Source organism: Silene latifolia, chromosome 2 (genome assembly GCF_048544455.1).
Source record: "Silene latifolia isolate original U9 population chromosome 2, ASM4854445v1, whole genome shotgun sequence".
NCBI lineage: Eukaryota > Viridiplantae > Streptophyta > Magnoliopsida > Caryophyllales > Caryophyllaceae > Silene > Silene latifolia.
The window spans coordinates 186,955,459-186,975,906 of NC_133527.1; the positions used below are offsets into that span (position 1 = coordinate 186,955,459).

The 20,448-nt window shown below is 36.9% G+C and overlaps 2 protein-coding genes across 3 annotated transcripts; both read left to right on the top strand.

The window, feature by feature from the left end:
• Positions 1-5,095: 5,095 nt before the first annotated feature.
• On the top strand, positions 5,096-12,613 carry LOC141643813 (protein STICHEL). Of its 2 annotated transcripts, none has more exons than XM_074453128.1 (7): positions 5,096-5,332; positions 5,962-8,275; positions 9,542-9,761; positions 10,645-11,148; positions 11,249-11,882; positions 11,973-12,051; positions 12,225-12,613. In XM_074453128.1, exons 2-7 carry the CDS (start codon positions 6,014-6,016, stop codon positions 12,318-12,320), a joined length of 3,795 nt encoding a protein of 1,264 aa, XP_074309229.1. In that variant the 5' UTR covers positions 5,096-5,332; positions 5,962-6,013; the 3' UTR covers positions 12,321-12,613. The 2 variants fall into 2 exon arrangements, with proteins under 2 accessions (XP_074309229.1, XP_074309230.1); XM_074453129.1 differs by lacking the exon at positions 5,096-5,332 and adding an exon at positions 5,426-5,764.
• Positions 12,614-13,244: 631 nt separating this feature from the next.
• On the top strand, positions 13,245-18,180 carry LOC141643828 (heme A synthase COX15). Its single transcript, XM_074453148.1, has 7 exons — positions 13,245-13,524; positions 14,492-14,787; positions 14,942-15,167; positions 15,425-15,670; positions 15,753-15,863; positions 16,675-16,806; positions 17,771-18,180. The coding sequence occupies exons 1-7, from the start codon at positions 13,342-13,344 to the stop codon at positions 17,951-17,953; spliced, it is 1,377 nt and encodes a 458-aa protein (XP_074309249.1). The 5' UTR covers positions 13,245-13,341; the 3' UTR covers positions 17,954-18,180.
• Positions 18,181-20,448: the final 2,268 nt, after the last annotated feature.

Consider the following 20,448-nt stretch of genomic DNA (forward strand, 5'->3'; position numbering starts at 1 on the left):
GGACTAGGAGCCTAGGAGAATAATGCAACACAAATATGCATTGGAGTTGGAGGCTATGGAGCCTATTGACTATTTTTTGTCCTTATTAACAATATTAAAATAGATTGGAGTTTAATTCATTTCTTAGTTGCTATATTAGCGTATATACGAAGTAGAGGTGGTAATTGGGTTAGTTCGGTCGGTTTTATCTGGTTCAATCGGATTGAATTCGGTCATATTGGGTCGTGATTGCATACGGGTCGGGTTTGGGTTACTTATAGGCTGGCTTAGTCGGGTCAATTCATTGCTAGGGTTCGGGTTAAGTCGTTTTTGGGTCACTCGGATAGATTTGTCGGGTCGGGATTTGTTGGGTTAGATTATTGTCGGGTTATAAACGGGTATATTATTGAATCGGGGTCACTATCAGGTATGGTCATTTCAGTTTGAGATAGGTTTTGCCTGGTCTGACTCCTCAATTCATTACCGGGTCGATTTTTTCCGGTTATTTTATTAGTTGTAGTTGAATTCTGGTAGAGCTGGCAAGCGTTGTTCAAGCCCGAAGAATCAACCCAATTAGAGATGTTATTAAAGCGAGGTGGGAGGGGGGGATGTGGTAGATTCTCATCTATCAGTACGGTGGTCCCCATTAAGTAAAACTCATATATACACGTATTTGTTCACATTGCAACATCTATTGGAGATACAAGTTTCCAAAATTATACACATCGAAAAGGACTGAAACATAAATTGCATCGGCTTTATTTTCACCAGTTCAATCTTCAATTCAAGCTTCCGAAATCTGTTTTGCAGCAAACATCTACTACTCCCTCTATTTTTCTGTATATGACTTTCTCACATTTCGAGACACACACTTCTCTCTTCAATATCTCTCAAATTATATGTTTAAATATAGTGAAATGTATACTCATATGAAAGAGTTTTTCATAAGGAATTTAATGGTATAATTTTTATAATTTTTTACCAAATATATTTTTGTAAATATTAAAGTCAAAGACTCGCCTCGAAAAAGCAAAACGTCATATATTAAAAAATGGAGGGAGTATAGGATTAATGGTAGCATATTTCTTGTTTTTCACCTTTTGGTGAGATTTGTGCAAGCTTATTGTTTCATGGTCGTTTCTTCATATATGTGATGTCTTTTGATGTTTTAGGAAAGTCTTATTAGTTGTGTCAACTTTATTATTGTTTAATTAGTGGATGAGCTTTGTACCGGCTTACGGTCAAAGGTTTTCTTACAATGTATTTTACCACATACGAAGTATATCCTTTTAGTCTTCTTATCTTGTTGGTATATATTCGTGTGTGCAAACATTTTTTGTTATTTTGTTTGCTTCCGTTATTTGGTTGGTTCAAGTGTTACTTGGTTATATAGTCGATTGTCCATTTAGCAACACAAATAGGGCAATTTTGGTTTCTTGCTCTCACTTGTTTTACAACCATTTTTTTCCACTACCCTATTTTACCAAATTTAATTCTATAGTACCAAAAAAAAAAAACTGTGAATTAAGAAAATGCTATTTGTATAATTCATATTTTTAAATAGAAATTAGTAAAAGAACTCAATAAGATAGACGCAATAATAATTTTTTTTTTAATAATTGGCGGCTAAACAGATACAAAATTGAATGGTGCAAAATTTAACCCTAATCGATGACTCCCAAATCATGTCATATTGGACTAATAATTTATGTGGGATCACCACCAGTCTTTTGGGATTTGGCGCAAGGAGAAGTTGATGGGGTGTGACATGTATAGGTTCTCCTTTGACATTTTCTATAGGTTTTTTTTGGTTAACCGGGATAAGAGTCTGAGCTTGCTAGAGGTTCTTTATGATTGTTTTGAGCTTCCCAGACCGGGGGCCTCGTTTGCCATAATTGGATTCTTTCACAAAGTAAGGGTGCTTATTTGGACCACAATACCCTTCCAACGGTTTTCCCGATCTTGGCGTGGTTACGTTGTTGTACAACCGGTCGCACTACTAGCTGGATCACATGCTGGAAGACGGGCGACCGACCCCAATAGTAAGAGGGTTAAAACTAGTCTCCATATGAAGGGTTCGCCCTATGTCGTTCCCTTCCGAAGAAGGTATTTGAAAGGTTATTTTTGAGGCTTTTAGTAAAGAATTATCACTAACGACAACAAATTAATTTGGACTAAATAACTAAGAGACCGTTTCTTCAGATGTCTCCGGATCAACGCGGTCCTTGTTGATGCTCTTTGGTTGACTTCCGTCCTCCTCCTCAAGAACGACCTGCACACGTGAACAAACAAGGCCTCGTACGAGGCTCTCGGACCTTGCTTGGGGCTAAGGTTACGGTTCTCTCTATAAAGCTTTTGTACTTCTCACTTAGAGAGATGTTGGGTTATTGTGTCGTATTATAAACGTGGTGACTAGTGTAATAAAAATATATATAGAGGGTCAAACTACTCGGTGACATGACAATGGTCCCTATAGAGAGCGTTCTCATGGTAATCAACTCGATTGGACTATGGAGTTGCTGGATTTGGGCGCCATGATGATGCCTTATCACCTATAAGCTAAGGCTAACGTATTTAACTCATATATTAAATATATCAACTGACTATCTAATTCTATCAAACCTCTAATTCCCTAAAATAGTGTTGAGATGTAACAAGCTTATGACATTTTTTTTTGGTTTAAACCGGGGTGTCCACCGTCGAGTCGTCGACAACAATGTATAATCCCCTCGCCGCGGGTGCTTTCACGAAGAGGTAAACGGCTGGGCAAAGAGTTTGCTCCATTCCCATGAGCAGAGATCGAACCCCTAACCTCATGATTAAGGGATGAGGTGAGCAACCACCACACTAAACCCATTTGGTTAACAAGCTTATGACATTAATGAATAAAAATTCGTGCTAGAGCAATATCGAGCACAACTCTCATTCGTGACGTCTCACAACGACTTAGTTAACGATAAAAAAAGACTATGGTTATGAGACATCACAAGTACTTTTTTGTCACGAGCAAGAATATATAGTTGAATATCGAGGCAGGAGTGACAATGGTTTATCTGCAAGACCCAAACTGTATAGCTCACAAGTCCCACCGGCCACCACACAAGGACCCAGTTATAAAACTTACAGAAAACAACGTCTATTAAACTGATTACAAGCACTATGCATTAGTCAGAAGTCAGTACACACCTCCATCAAGGCCCCAACTGAGTACAAATACATGTCGCTATGTTAGTAATACTACAAAACATTGCAAAAGACCAATGTTAGACGTTGAAATCTGTGTACAATGACACAAATTAAAGTGCGATTGAGATAGTATGCAACTTATAAAGCCATTACATGTGCGCGTTTTTATTTGCACCAGTCTTGTTTCAATTTCAGGTTGGGCATGTATCCATTCATTTGCGTTTCATTAGTTGTCATTTGTTACAAAAAGTCGGCCTTTTATCCGTCTTTAACATTAAACGAGATAAATTTTAAACTTAAAGGTGGATCATAAAAAAAAAAAAGGTAATCAAGTGAATCTGACGGAGGGTGTAACGAGTATTTAGATCAAGCGTAAATAATTAAATAAATCGGAGGAAATATATAAAGTTTTAAGTTTTAACGGATGGATATCATCATTCAAAATTCGTTAGTTCACATTGGGACATAGTTTAGTCGGGTCTTAAAGGAGTCGCATTGGATTTAGGTCATACTAGAGTTGTAGTTTGGCGTTTTGTCGTCTTGTTTTAACGTTCAGTTAGGATCTCATATTTCGGCTATTATATGGTGAGAGTTACTCCATATATGTGAAACTGTTATTAGCTAGATCATAATTAAGTCAAATAGTCACAAGACAATGTCATGTTCGGTCTAAATTACTAAATTTGCTTCTACCGATTATTATCATCGCATTTACAAATCGAATTATGTCGAAACCAACATTTTGATTGTTTTTAAATCAGACAATATGAGTACTCAAGTTACAAGTACAAACCGATATTCGTTTAAATGATAACTAAATCCAAATCATTATCGGTATCAATGAGGTTAATTCTTAAGTCACTAATCATTTCAGGCGTGTTAAATTCAAGTTTATACGACTCCTCAATCAAATTATTATCGTTAACATATTTGAACAAAATTAAAAATATTTTTAAATCAGGAAACTATAATATGATGATTACTCTAGCTACAAATTTACCACTACCACTCCAATATTTGATTCTATCTATGTACCCAAAAAAAAAAAAAAAAAAAAAAAAAAATTGATTCTATCTAAGGCAATGATTTAATATTGAAATGGAAGAATATTAAAGATGCTTGGCCAAACAGGGATAGATTCCCATGCTTTGCTGTTACATCAATTAATTACTCCGGATATGGAGGCTAAAATTTACTCCTCTTTTCAACTTTTAAAAAAAATTCATGCAAAAAAGTTTACTTTTATATTATGAGACGATTTATTGAATAAGACGCTCTTAGAGCAAGAACTTTATATTAAATTCTTCTTATGCTATATTATATTTTAGAAAAATTCTTAGGTCCTCCGGGAGGACAATTAATGTGTCCTCCCTAGCCAATAAGAAGCCTTCATGGCTATTTAAAAGCAATAAATATAAAAGTAAATATAAGATAAATATAGCCATAAAGACTTCTTATTGGCTAGGGAGGACACATTAATTGTCCTCCCGGAGGACCTAAGAATTTTTCTATATTTTATTAGTTACAATGTTTAAGAACTTTTGCTTACAATAGATGAAATTTGTATAAAGTTCTTAAATAAAAAATAAAAAATAAGTAATTGGTCTTCCACATTTTTTAAAGTATGCTTATTGGTTCTCTAATTCCTATGTATGAACAACCAAGTTCTTATTTTGGAACTCAATTCTTAACATTAAGAATAACCTTTTACTTGCAATAAAAGAACTTTTTATTTTAGGTTCTTAGTGAGTTAGTGATCACCCAAAGAGTAAGAATCACTATTGCTATTGCTCGATTGTAAAACGTTTTTTTTTTTATAAAAATATTGTTCATTTATTACTAATAAATGAGCTGTCTTTTAAACAAAAAAAACCGTCTCACAAAATAATTACGGTATATATTTACATGGTAAATTGATATGACAAATTACAAAATCATAATCAATCCCCACAATACACGCTCTTCCAAATTTAATTTCACATTTTAACAATTTGGGCGCCAACATAAACCCTAGAAAGATAATCTAGAGATAGACAGAAAAAGGCTCTCTTCATCAACCTCAATCATCACTACCCTTTATAAATTATTGCTTTTTATGCAAATCTGTCAGTGTCACATCCTAAACAATACCATTTCTTTACTAATATCCGTCTTAAACTTAAAACCGGTATTACGCTACTCATTTTCTACCATTATTACAATAATGACAAGATACTGTAGCATGTTATGTTGAACATTAACATTAACATAAACAAAACATATGATAGTTATGATATAGATCTGCATAGCCATTACTTCTCCACAATCCCACATCTTCTTCATTAATTCATCTTTCTCACAAAAAACTAAACAATCACATCTTTTTTTTGGTTGGTGTTTGTTACATTATTGGAAAGATTTGTTCAAAGTCAATATAAATCATTAAGTGGGTCACTTTTTTTATTGATATGGGCACTCTTTAAATTCAATTTAAATGTGAATTTCTTTTCTGGGTACTTTACATTTTTTTTTTAACTAGGTGTAAAAAAATGGTCTTTTTTTTCTTCTTTTAAATTTGTTTGTTTGAATGCATATTCTGTAGGAAAAGAGTAAATCAGAGGTAAAAAGTTCTTTTTTTGTTGTTGTTTGAATGCAAATTTTGTAGGGTAAAAAAGTTGTTTTTTTGTTGTTTGAATGTATTAAGGGGTGGCGTAACTAGGATTTGAAGTTAGTGGGGCGAACTAGTAATATTATAATGTAAAATAGGAAAAGGAATTGGAGATTTTAACTAAAAGTTTCGAAATTTTCGTTGTTTAGTGTGGACGAGCGCCCCTGCTAGCCCAATTAGATCCGCCACGGCCGAGAGAAGATGTCAGGAGTAGGAGGAGGAAGAGTTCATGATGCAAGTAGGTTGCATTTGAAGAAAGAGTTGACACAAATAAGAAAAGCAGCAAGAGTATTGCGTGATCCTGGTACAACTTCATCTTGGAAATCTCCTTTAAGTTCATCTAGATCTGTGGCCCCCTCTTTTTTGATTAATAATAGTACTAGTCATAATCATCACTATCACCATCATAATACTAATTATGATAACAATTTAATTTCTAGAAATGATGGTGTTGTTAGCAATAATAATGATGGTAAAGTTAGGGGTTTGAAGGAGAAGGAAAAGGAAAGGAGGGTGTTTTTGTATAATTGGAGGAGTAATAATAAGTCTTCTAGTGAGAAGAGTTTGGGTAGGTTTGATTTGGAAGGTAATGATATCGGTGTTGGTGGCGGTGGTGATGGTGGTGTTAATAATGTAAATGATGGATCTTCGCTTGCGCGGAGTGTTGGTGGTGCTAGTGGTGGTGATGATAGCTTGAGTGATGACAGGAACCCGGGTGGTGATTCTAAGAGTGATACTTTTGTAGGGGATTATGGTCGGAGGGGAGGTCGGCCCAACCACCATAGACGTTATACTACCACGTTTAGATGCAAGGACACGAGGCTTGTGTCCATGGCATCTCCTACCATGGCTAGGAGGGGAATTGGTAAGAAGTCTATTAGGAAAAATGGTGGCGGTGGTGGTGGTGCTTTGTCTTCAAAGCAACAGTTGCATAAACAAAAACAGAAGAAAGGGCAGCGAGTAGTTGCTGATAGGAAGTTTTTGAAGTTGCAAAGGGGATTGGGTTCATTGGTCTTGAGTCAGGATGATTCGGTTAGCTTGGCTGATCAATCTGATGATACTGGGAGCTACTGTGTTTCGGAGGAGTTGGGCCGAGTTCAAGTAGAATCACCTTTGCTATCTAGGCTTAGACATAGGCATAGGTTCTTACGAGGTAGTCGGAGGGATGATTCTTCTTATACCCTTAGCACTCCTGCCTTGTCGACGGGCTCTTTTACCCGATTTGCCTTTGGGAATTGCAGAAATCCTAGTACTGTTGGATCATGGGATGGGACTTCTGCTTCTTTCGATGATGGGGATAATGAGGAGGAAGATCCTTTAGATATGCCTGGTCGTCATGGATGCGGGATTTGGTCAAAGAAGATGTCGAAATATAAAGGATCTAGTGGGAGTTGCTATTCTCCTTCATTATCCGATACTTTGAGGAGAACAGGAGGTCGGTTACTTTGTGGAAGCCGAAAAGGGCTTCATAAACGACACAGATCTTCATCACGTACAAACCAGAAGATCCACTCCCAGATGGCACAAGGTCATCTTCCCTTGCTAGCTAATAGCTGCGATGGAGGAGACTCTTCGTTGGCTACAGGTAACAGTGATGATGAGCTATCTACAAATTTTGGAGAGCTCAATTTGGAAGGTGTGAGCCGGCTAGATGGGAGGAGGTGGTCATCGAGCTGTAGGAGTCGGGAAGGCTTGGATTTCATGGCTGTTGGTAAGGAAACTGAAGAGGAGAGCTCACCTGAAAATATTAGGAGCTTAAGTCAGAGATACCGGCCAGTCTTTTTTGATGAGTTGATCGGACAAACTGTCGTGGTTCAATCTCTAATGAATTCTGTATCAAGAGGGAGAGTTGCGCCTGTGTATCTTTTCCAAGGTCCCCGTGGGACAGGGAAAACATCATCTGCGAAAATCTTTGCTGCTGCTTTGAATTGTTTGGCTACGGAGGGATCAAAACCATGTGGAATCTGTCGGGAATGTACTGATTTTATCTCTGGCAGCAGCAAAGATTTGTTAGAGGTTGACGGAACAAACAAGAAAGCTATAGATAGAGCAAGATACCTACTGAAAAGCTTGTCTATTGCACCCTCAACAGCTTTTTCGCGGTACAAAATTCTGTTAGTTGATGAATGCCACTTGCTGCCATCTAAGGCATGGTTAGCATTTCTCAAGTTTCTGGAAGAACCACTACAACGAGTTGTGTTCATATTTGTTACTACTGATCTTGAAAATGTGCCGCGTACTGTGCTATCTCGTTGTCAGAAATATATTTTCAACAAAATAAGAGAAGATGATATTGTGAGTAGATTGAGAAAAATAGCAGTTGAAGAGAACCTTGACGTAGATGATGATGCCTTGGACTTAATTGCACTGAATGCTGATGGGTCGCTACGGGATGCAGAAACTATGTTAGACCAGTTGAGCTTACTTGGGAAAACAATTACTACTACTCTTGTTAATGAGCTTGTAAGTTCAGTTTTCTGCATCTTTTTTACTTCTCTCGTTATACTATGTGCTTTTGGTAAGTTGCTTAAAACTAAACTTGACTTTGTTTTGCAATATGACTAGTAATAATAGAGCTGAAATTCTTGAGACTTAATTTAAATTTCATTATTATCACTTCCATGTGCTTCAGCTTCTGGTATTGTGAAATGGTAGTCAGCTGACAGAATTATCAAACCATTTCTTCAGCTTATGGGTAAGGTTGTGTAAATTCGAGTATTCGACCATCTCTTACTCTACCATAAATGGGGAGTCTTTGAGGCCCTGGGTTTGTGTTTTAGTTTAACTTTGATCAGCTATGCATGCATGCAGCTAAACTTGGAACTGCAAAAGTAAAGTATAACATCCTACGATTCCTACCTGTATCTTTATTTAAACAGATTGCAAGGGATGCGTCTATGTTCGATCCCTTATTGTTCTGTCTGACCTGCCTTTAATTTGCTAGGAACCCACGCTCCTTTCATAAAAAGGACCTTTAAAGAACCTGGAGCATAGAATATACAACAGCTCTTTTAATACTTTCATGTTTGGAACAGTACTGTACCCTTAACACTATTTGAATGAGAGAACATAATTTGTGATGAAAGTTGCTGTTTCTACTTTAAAACTTCACCACCATCTATGCCAAATTGACAGGTCAATATAATCTCAAATAGAGCTCAAGAAAATTCGATAATAAACCTAAGCATCCACAATAAACATTCTATCAACATCTAGGCATCTAACTGTGAAAATTTGCTTATTCTACCAAATAAAAGTGTACATCCATGGAATCAGTCCAGAAAAAGATGAATAGGTGTCATCGATAAATTTATTGCTGTCAGCCATCAAGCTTTCAACGGATTCCTGTTTTAGGGTGTTTTAGAGGAGTTTCAACTGTATATACTCTCTCTGTCCCGGTCATTTGTGTCCTTTTCTATTTTGGGGTGTCTCAATCATTTGTTGTCCTTTCTATTTTAAGAATGAACTTGATGAGTAATTTGATCATTCTCATTCAATTTGTTCCACTTGTCATTTAGTTATTGGCCTTTTCCTCATTCCTTGGTCTTTGTGCCAAAACGAAAGGACAACAATTGACCGGGACGGAGGGAGTATAATATAAGTCTGTGAGTGTGTAAGTGGGACTCAAATAGTATTTGTGTATTCTAGAATTTCCTGTGATCAGGGCACTTCCTTCAGTTTGATGGTTTTTAAAGCCAAAGTCTTTATGCTTTACTTTTCATGCTATAGGTTGGTGTTATCCCAGATAACAAACTACTTGAACTTCTTGAGTTAGCTATGTCATCGAATACTGGAGAAACGGTTAAAAGAGCCAGGGAGTTGATGGATTCTGGAGTTGATCCTCTTGTTTTAATGTCTCAACTGGCCAGCCTCATAATGGACATAATTGCTGGGTCGTATCAACTCGCTGATGCCAGATGCAGTGATTCCCCCCTAGGTGGTCGAAGTTGTAAGTATTATCAAATTCAATAATTACTGACTGGTCTCTTAACTTTATTTTGCTTAATTACTTGTTCAAAAAATGTAGATTCTCACTTAAGGCCATTGTACACACCCCCAAATCGTACCATTTTCCAACATGATTATTATTTAATCACCATAGGAAGAGGCATTGTTTCACAATAGTGACCCATACAGAGGTCATAAGTGAGACAAACTGTAAATTAATTGTTAATCTGTATTTCTGTACCTGTAATTCCGAAACTAGATGGTCTGCGTTCTGGCCACTGTGCATCTTTTACCTCGTTGGCAGATTGCTGTGTGGGTTTCCTTTAGGAAGCTATTTAGGTGACTTCATCAATCACGGTCCAAATCAAATATGAAAAAAAACAACATGATTTGATCTTTCTGCTTATCGTAGGTGAACTTCTACCTTCCAGACTTTAGCCATGTAAACAGTATTCGATATACCTGCTGAACTATTTAACTGAAGTTTCTAAGTTTGCTATTTTCAAATATCAGTTATGAATGATCTTTATTGTAGTTTAATGGAATAATGGGATACGAGGACTGGTCACTTACTCGCGTTTATACTTTTCTGTGAGTAGGTAGTCATCCCCTCCGGGTTATAAGAATTAGGCACCCCGGTCACTATTTGGCATTTCTGCATATAATAAGAAATGCTCATCTTTCCTTGTATCCGCCAATCATCCTATCTTGTATGCCATCGAAAATCTAATAGCCATCTCATCTTCAGATTTGTGTTCTAAGCTAAATCATATAATGTGCTGTCTGGTTTCAAAATTCCGTAATTCATTTTTCTTACAGCTCAAATCACATGTTCTTTATTCCATTAACTCTATTTACTTACTGAACTTTGTGTCTGTTTGCAGTGTCAGACATTGAGCTGGAGAAACTAAAACACGCGTTAAAGCTTCTTTCAGAATCTGAAAAGCAGTTGAGAGTTTCCAGTGAGAGATCGACATGGTTCACAGCGACATTATTACAGCTGGGCTCAGTTACTTCCCCAGAATTTACGCTATCAGGAAGTAGCAAGAAACAAAGCTCCAAAACTACCATAGACGATCCATCTTCTGCATCAAGAGATGCTTCTGGACATAAACAAACTCCTGATGCCCTACATATAATGCAAAGATCAGCTTCTCCGACTTCATTTTCTGCAGGTGGCACCAGAAACTTGACCTTTCCTGAGGATTCCAAGGCCACACACAAGCGTTCACTAAATAGCGTAGATAGCATTGCGTCCCTTGATGAACAAGCAAATATGGATGCCTTAAATGATATCTGGTTACAGTGCATTGAGCGGTGCCATTCCAACACTTTAAGACAACTACTTCATAGTCATGGAAAGTTACTTTCAATTGCCGAAGTTGATGGTGAGTGCATGCTGTTTTTATTCAAGAAGATGAATGTTTTAAACTTTAATACGGTGGCTGGTGCCATTGAGTTGCATTTGACTTAAATTTCTGCTTGTAGGTGCTCTGACTGTGTACATTGCATTTGGAAACGAAGACGTGAAATCCAGAGCTGAGCGTTTTATGATTAGCATCACTAATTCAATTGAGACAGTTTTGAGACGAAGCGTTGAGGTCAGATTGATCTTGTTACCTGACAGTCTGACACCGATTTCCACGGGACCTACACAAATGAAATCAGGCAACTTGAAGGTGGGGCCAAATTCATCCGTGCTGGGTGGCAACTCACCAAGTATTTTGGCACAGTCGAGTGACAACATCAGCAATGTGAGGCGGCAAGAGATTCCAATGCAGAGAATAGAATCTATTATTCGTGAGCAAAGGTTGGAATCGGCTTGGCTGCAAGCTGCAGAAAGAAGCACACCACGATCATTGAGTCGTTTGCGTCCTGAGAAAAACCAGGTTTTGCCTCAAGATGGCACTTACGGTCAAAGTCAAGTGGTATTGACTAATCCTGTGGATTTGTCCTCGAATCACTGGGAGGACGAACTCAACCTTGAAATCCAGGCTTTGAAAGTTAATGATGGGAAGGATCTCCAGAAAGATCAGATTAGTAAAAGGAATGACCCTCCTCCGATATCCCCAAGTTTGTTGCATCAAAGCGGCTTTGCCTCCAATCTTGGCAAGGAATACCAGTAAGTTGCCTTTCTTTTACTGGTTCATTCTTTCGATGTGATTGATCTTCTCATTTTTGCTAACATGTTCCCAACCTTGCTAATTTACAGGGGATATGAATCCGGGCCTGGGACATCTGGGTGTAATATGCTTTTCTGCTGGAACACCCGACACCCAAGAAAGGCAAAGGTAGTCATTCTGGATCATATACAAATACTTATTTAAGACGGTCTTACAAAATGAGGAAAACACAATTATTTGGGTTGGCCTCGTACTATGTAAGACTGTCTTCAGTGTTTTATGCAAAGTTGCAGTTTTTTTTTTGTCGGGAGTTGTAATGCACCACTGGTTTATCTGCACAGGTTAACCAAGGTACGCTTGTTCAGTCACGCAAAGGTGGACGATTCCCATGTTTTGGGGAACGAAGGAAGTCGAGACATGCCAGAGCAGAAAGATAGTCATGATTTAGAACATTTTTTCCCTGTATTTATCTTTTTTAATTTTCTAATTTAGGCCATTATTGAGGGGGATAGGGTTATTTATGTAAAGTCACAAGAGTTGGTTCGTTGATTCCTGAACCAGCTTCTCGAGCCTTAGGGCACACGTTAGAAAATCCGTAATAATAAAGCAATGTTGAGAAATCGGAAATGTGTTAACTTTGATATTTTTAGTCATCCTTTTTGCTTAATTAGACTTCCGACCTGTGATTTTCAGCTTGTGTTAAATAGGTAAGACTTGTGAGACTTGGCAACTTTTATTTCTTGTGATTAATAGTAGTCCAACACCACAATTATTTGTACTGTTGAAGTCTTTAAGATTGGATGGAATATTTTCTAAATAGCTTTCGAAAGGCAAAACTTTTCCCTAAAATATTTCCGTAAAATAGACTTCATCCGTTAACTCCAATTTCATACATTTGATTGAACTAGAACTCACATGTATTACCTAAATGTATGAAATTAGAGTGAAGGAAAAGAATATATTACAATTTACAACACTTTGAGCAACTACAAATCTTTCAATCAAGTAAAGATCAATATATCTCGAATTTTCTTTGAATAAATAACAAAGTATACATTAAATTGAAAAAGAATCAAATACAACTAATTACAAAGTATATTTTTCGTGTGTAAGAAAACATAATTATTAATCATAAATTCGTTCTTAAATACGAGTATCTAACTTCCTATTTTAAAGTCACATGAACCACCAAACTTGACACAAAATGATCACAAAAATATAAAACCCCAACATTAATTCTTAATACTCGACTATTATATATGCAGTTTTTCTTAACACCGTCTTAAATTAGTAATGTCGGGTTTTGAACCCGATTGACAATTTGGCATGAACCACCAAACTGAAAACAAAACAACCACAAAAACATAAACCCCATTGTTGTTCATTCTTAAAACCACCAAAAACCAAAAACCCTTAACTTGCTTGATCAGAGGAGAGGAGAAAGGAAAAACAACAAAAATGAACAGAATTGCAACATTGTTACTTAGAAAGAACCAAACTTTTAATTCAATTTACTCTAATTCTAAACAATTCTTCAACAATGGCACCAATTTCAAAGCTTTTTCAACCGAAAGCTTCAATCTTTCATCCATTACTGCTTCCAGAAATGCCACCATTCTTGGGTTTCGATCATTGCCCAAGGTATTTTTATCTCTTAATTTTTCTGGGTTTCTTCTGTAATTGTATTTTGTTGCTTTTTAATTTGTTATTACCATTGCTTAATTGCTTAATTTTCTGGGATTATTACTACCATTGATGCTGTTATGTTGATAAGTTGGATTTGATGATGGTGTAAATTGAAATGTGAAGGTTTGTATGTAGATGGGAATCTGGGATTAGAGGTATTAGAGGAGATATCCCCTCCATCTCGGTCATTTGTTTACGTATTCCATGCTAGTGTGTCTCATTCATTTGTTTACCTTTGACTGCGATGGAGGGAGTTTATAATAACTTATTTGGGAGGATGCTTTTTTAAGGTTGAGGACTTGTAACTTGTAAGTGGTAAAAGGGATAAAAGGGATCATTTTTGCAGCTCGATTACTCGATTTACTTAGTCACCTAATTAAATATTTGAAGGATGGTGTTTAGTTATAATTTTACCAGATTATGCTCTATTCTGAGCTAATAACATATTCTTATTAATTTATTATGAATTCAAATTGGTCGTGTTACGAGTTTGGTGACCCTGCTTTAGAGTTGTTCATTGCAGGATTTAAGGTTTGTGAAGTGAATACTAACTACCAAAGAATGTAGAATTAGTTTTTGCAGAAATATACTATTGTTGGATCAATTTAGCGACTTGTTTTTCAGACTTTGGTCTTGTTTTGGCCAAGTTTAAGTATGTGGCTTCAGATTTTTGTTATGTAGAATCTGGCGAATTTTAATACCGATGTCAAACAAGTTTCAGATGTAGTGGCTAGAGGCTATTAACTCTTAAAATAGCCCTTGTTTGTTGAATCATGATCTGTTTTATTATTTATCAATTCTTTTTCAACCCAACATAAAAGAAGAATGAAAGTGAAGAATCCATGAGAAGGTATCAGAAGTCGATCAATGTTTTTGATATTCACAAGCCTTGTTTAATAGCGTATTTTGCTTTAAATAACAGGGATTCTATAAACATCCAGCTAGGAATATGTGCACAGCAGCATCAATTCCTGCTGAAAAGGCAGGTTTGAAACTTTTAGTTACTGGAGGGCCACGTGCTCAGAAAATGGTTGGAATATGGCTGTTTGGTTCTGCTGCATGGGTGTTTAGCATGGTCATTCTTGGTGGAGTTACTAGACTTACCCGCTCTGGACTCTCTATGACTGACTGGAAATTCACCGGAAACCTTCCTCCTTTAACTGATGAAGAATGGATATCTGAATTTGAGAAGTATAAGCAATCTCCTGAATACAAGCGGTTAGTTCTGACTTTTAACCCCGTTTATGACAACTCTTTTTATCTTAAGTTGATTGTGATATAGTGGAATAATCTTGTTTCCATATACTTTGCGGTATATATGCTTTTATTCTATAAATTGTGAATCTTAATTGCAATTATGGGTTTGCTTCAGTATAAACAAGGGGATGAGTCTTGAAGATTTTAAGTTTATTTACTGGATGGAGTATGCACATCGCATGTGGGGCAGAGCACTTGGCATCATGTTTGCTTTACCGTTTTCCTATTTCTTACGAAAGGGATATATCACCTTAGGTCTAGGGCTGAGGCTATCAGGTCTTTTTGCACTCGGTGCTGGCCAGGGTTTTATTGGCTGGTGGATGGTCAAAAGTGGTCTTGAGGTAATGGTGCTGAATTCTAATAAGATACCTTTAAATCTTGTTCTCTGTGTTTATGTTATTCCGACTTGGCTTCGAGTGTCGGATACAAGCATATGGCTACGTCGTGAAAATGGTTCACGTTTTTTCGGCTTGGGATGTCTTGGCATGTAACAAGGCCAGAGTATCGGACACTCGACATTCCACCGAATAAGCATGGACGTAACATTACTCAGAATGAGCTCACATATAACCAAGCCTCTTTTTTTTTTTTCCCTCAGGAGCCAGAATCTGAATATTCAGAGCCACGGGTAAGCCCTTATCGGCTTGCTGCTCACCTTACTTCAGCTTTTGCCATTTACAGTGGCCTGCTTTGGAATGCTCTTTCTGTAGTGATGCCTGAACCACCAGCTGAGTCGCTAGCTTGGGTAAATGGTGCGACAAAAGTTAAAAGACTTGTTATTCCTGTGAGTCTTATTGTCGGTGTTACTGCAATATCGGGAGCTTTTGTGGCTGGGAATGATGCAGTATGAAACTTTCCTTCTTCATTTGGTAATGTTCCATTAATTATCCTCCTGTTCTCCGTGATAAGACTGTTTCTTCTTCTAGGGCCGAGCATACAATACCTTTCCTAAGATGGGTGATACTTGGATTCCAGACGACGTTCTCAGTATGAAACCACTTCTGCGGAACTTTTTTGAAAATACATCGACTGTACAGGTATCATCTTTTCTATCTAGATTGTGATTTGCTATACTAGTGCTGTTGATGTTTTCCATAGTTTTCAGAGGACCATGCTTAGGAAATGTGCTATCTACTTATGAAACTTTTTCTTCTATGAAAAAATCATTCAAAGGATACTGTACATGGAGTTAAGTTGATATTGGTTCTGCCAATTTGGCTTGCCTATGTCTTTTTGGTGCTTTGATTTCGGACTTATTCTTCTGCTTCATAAATTTTGTGTTAGCATTAGAAAGAGACTGTTTCCGAATGACCCAAGATGAAAATTGCGTCGAAAACTACATCGAATGACGAAGGGAGACAATCATCCTCTTGCAAGTTTTTTTTTTTTAACATATGGCAAACTGAAAATTTGTGTCCATCGGTTGCTAATCTGATATCTCCTTATAACTGCTAGTCTGCTACTGGATAAATCTCTATACTCATATTTGTCTACTGCTCATTAAATCTGGATACGTAAATCTGGTGACGACCTTTTTTACCACGTAATTAGAGTTGTTTAATTGTTTGGTGCAAAGGGAGCCACAACGCCAGTATAATGCTGACCGGTTCTGAACGTAGGTTATGACTTGTGAGTATCACTCCTCGATAATGCGTATTCATTGGAGACTGGAGTCAGTTGCCTTGGTTTCTCTACTTGCATTCCTTGATTCGTTTCGTTCCAACTAATATCAATTCCTGCTTTCAACTTGATTAATTTGTACATCAGACCATAGTTTTTTTTTTTTTTTTTAAATTCATTTTAGCCTTTCAGAAAGAACATTGTTACACTGTTACCATTTTCTTGCAGCTGGATCATCGTATACTTGCGACTGCAACCTTAGTATCAATTTGCAGTCTATGGTGGGCTACAAGAAAGCTGGATATCCATCCTGCTGTGAAATACTTGATCAGCTGCACGGCTGGAATGGCTGGTCTACAGGTTCTTATTATCTTTCATGGCCCCTGTGCTTTCGATCTTGTGATTGCTGTTTCTGACTTTCTGTTGAAGTTTCCCGACTCTGTTTCTCTCATATACACTGCTTTCATAATTCGAGATACTTGATTCAATTTTCAGTGTCTCTGAAATCATATAAGTAAATACCAATTTATTGAGTATCCCCCTTATACTAAAAGAATACGATATCTCTAATATTTTCCCGCCTAAATGAAAACTACTCTATAATCGGGCTTCATTATGTCATATCTAAAATTGGGCCATATTGTTTAATTTCATATACGGAGTAATAAATATATAATTCTAGCCCATTTAAAAGGGATAATATTTTTCAATTTGATTAGACATATTAATAGAATATTCTTGTTATGCACAAATTCTTATTATGTTACATAAATAAAATTGTACTGGTTATAAGTACGATGTGAAAGCAATATCTTACTATTATTATTTTTAATAATAGTAACCAACAATCTTATACGGATTAAAAGTGTTGAAACTAATCTTTTCTACCTTTTAATACAAAACATTACTATAATTTAGATTTTATAATTAAATGTCAACCGGAGTTAAATAATATTAATATAATTATTATTTTCTCTAATTTGCCCATCTACAAAACCGCGTATTCGCGCGGGATTTATACTATTTATTATGAAGCATTTTCACTATAAATCTAATCATTTTTCATTATTTTTCTCGGAACTTATTTCTAACAAACAACTTACCTCAATCTCTAAGGGCTCTTGAATAAGATGGGGTCTTTACGTTAACAACAACCCGACAAGCTATTTCCTGGTGTCTCATAATGAAAACTGTGTTGAAATTTGACTGTTACGAGTATTTATATATGTGCGCTCACTCGCTCAGTGAGTCTATATAAACATGGAGGGAGTACCTGATTAATGTTTGCTTATTTACCCTCGAAAGTTTTAACTATATGCTGCAGGTTACATTGGGCATTTCGACATTGCTGTCATATGTACCAGTTTCACTCGGCAGTGCTCATCAGGCTGGAGCATTGACGCTTTTGAGCTTTATGATCCTGCTCACACATACTGTGCGCAAGCCATCTTTGTCCCTTCTTAGATCTCTGCCTCCTGTTGCGAAGAATACCACTGTATGGTTGTAGTAACCGTATGATTTACTGATTCAGATGTTTACTTTCCAAAACTCATCTTGACGGAGTTAGGACAATATAGGTAATATCAAATTGTTGAATGTAATATTATTCAATAGAAGTCGGTAGCTTAGCATGTGAAATAAGAGCACAGACGTATTTTTATTCAAATTTGCAAAATGTAGGTTATCGGACACAAAAGATCAGGATAATCATCGAGTTCAGTCGGGTTTGATGTACTTCTTGTTTGTTTACTTCTTGTTTGTCACATTTACTCAGTAAAGGTGCAATTTGTGAATTCATGGATAATTCCAATTGAGTGGCTTCAACATGTTCATGGAATCCTCAATTTCTTCTTCAAATTTAATAGCCATTTTCTTCAATTTGAGAATAACCTTCACAAATCCTACGACGGCAAGTGAGTCATCGTCACTAGAATTCTCAGCATTCTCTACCTCGAACTGCATCTGCAACAACAATAACCACAACATCAGAGCTTTAATCCCAAAATGGTTTGGGGTCGGCTGACATGAATCATCATTTAGAACCGTCTATGGGTGAACACACACCTCAAAAAGCGAATACAAAAGAGAAAATGAAAAACAAAAGGGAGAGTGAAAATGTAATGGAAAGTCAAGGTAAACTTACGGGTTTTAAAATCAAATTCCGGATTTCTTTTATAAAAACTTAAAATTTAAATTGGGAGAAAAGATTAAAACGATTTTGAAAACCGAAGTAGAATTAAGGATCCGGAATACCTTAAAAGTAAACAAAGTAAAATATATAAGAAAGTGGTTGGTAAAAAAAGTGTAATAAAGGAGAGAAGAACAAATAATTTAATTTTTAAATTAAATAAAAACACTAAATATGTCAAAAAAATATCAAACACTAAAAATCCACATGTATCCTTTCCCTCCATCGTGCCCTCTCCGTCACCATACTCTCCTCAAGCCCCAGAAATCTCATATCTTGCTCTATCACTCTCAACCATGTCTGTCTCGGTCTTTCTCTACCTCTAGGGACCTTTTCTGTTCTCCAAGTCTCCAGCCTCCTAATTGGTGCGTCCATAGGTCTCCTTCTCACATGGTCAAACCATCTTAGTCGGTTTTCCATCATCTTGTCCTCTATTGGCGCCACTTTTACCTTTTCCCTAATCACCTCATTCCTTAATCGATCTTTCCAAGCTTGTATGTCCGCACATCCATCTCAACATACGCATCTCCGCCACACTCATATTTTGAATGTGACAATGTTTCACGGCCTAACACTCGGAACCGTAAAGTAAGGCAGGCCTGATAGCCGTGCAATAAAATTTTCCCTTTAATCTTTTGGGCATATCTTTATCGCATAAAAACCCTGAAGCACTCTTACATTTCAACCATCCCGCTTTAATTCTGTGAGCCACATCTCCGTCTAACTCCCCATCTTTTTGAATAATAGATCCTAGATATCTGAAGAAATCTGACCCCTCAACAACATTCTCATCGAAAATAATACTCCCCGCCTCTGCCGATCTCAACTCCGCCACTTTAGTGAACTGACACCTCAAATACTCAGTCTTACTCCTGCTCAGCCTAAAACCACGAGTCTCTAAAGTTTGCCTCCACACTTCCAACTTTCTCTCCACCTTCGTCTCATCAATCAACACAATATCATCAGCAAACATCATACATCAAAGGATGTCGTCCTGAATATCCCTTGTCAACTCATCCATAACTATAACAAAAAGAAATGGACTAAGTGCGGAACCTTGATGCACCCCGATGGTAATGGGAAATTCTTCCGTTCTCCCAACATTAGTGCGAACACTCGCACTAGCCCCCTCATACATATCCTTTATGAGGTCAATATATTTCCGAGACACATCCTTTCTCGCCAAAGCCCACCAAAGTACTTCTCTTGGTACCCTATCATATGCCTTTTCCAAGTCAATAAAAACCATATGCAAGTCCTTCTTCCTGTCTCGAACTGCATCTGCATTGTATAATAATTGTCAATCTACAGGAAGACTTGAAACAAACGTCCGTCTTAGAAATTATTAAATTAAAATGAATGGGAATAAAAGAGGATGAACGAACCTTAAAGTTGTGGGGAATCTTGTTAAATATTTCATCAATTGCAGTTTCAACTATCTTAAACCTAAAAGACGGTTTTTAAAAGTGAGGCCACTAGAAGATCGATGTGTCGATTTGATCACTCGATCCTAACTCATGTTTGCAAATGAAATATATATTTACATGCCAACGGACCAAATCCAATTGGGTGGTGGCCATAAGGTATTTGAGTAGGCAGGGTATGATTCAATCACGTCGATATCATTAGAATTATGCAGTTGGTATACGTCGATATCAAGATCACCAATCTTACAATTAGGGAGCCTCAAACCATCAAGAAGAACTTTCCTTTTATAGGATGGGAAACTAAGCCTGACGAACAAGATACAATTCTTTATGGTACATATTCCCAATTCCTGAGCTGAAGCAGAAAATGAGAAGGTATGACCAAAA

What these genes read in the sequence shown, in the direction of transcription:
- LOC141643813 (XM_074453128.1), top strand. Translation starts at nt 6,014, where the DNA reads ATGTCAGGAGTAGGAGGAGGAAGAGTTCATGATGCAAGTAGGTTGCAT. An exon ending in CTACTCTTGTTAATGAGCTT is followed by an intron (nt 8,276 to 9,541) that starts GTAAGTTCAGTT and finishes TTCATGCTATAG; the next exon opens with GTTGGTGTTATCCCAGATAA. An exon ending in GACACCCAAGAAAGGCAAAG is followed by an intron (nt 12,052 to 12,224) that starts GTAGTCATTCTG and finishes TTATCTGCACAG; the next exon opens with GTTAACCAAGGTACGCTTGT.
- LOC141643828 (XM_074453148.1), top strand. Translation starts at nt 13,342, where the DNA reads ATGAACAGAATTGCAACATTGTTACTTAGAAAGAACCAAACTTTTAAT. An exon ending in GGTTTCGATCATTGCCCAAG is followed by an intron (nt 13,525 to 14,491) that starts GTATTTTTATCT and finishes TTTAAATAACAG; the next exon opens with GGATTCTATAAACATCCAGC. An exon ending in CAATCTCCTGAATACAAGCG is followed by an intron (nt 14,788 to 14,941) that starts GTTAGTTCTGAC and finishes GGTTTGCTTCAG; the next exon opens with TATAAACAAGGGGATGAGTC.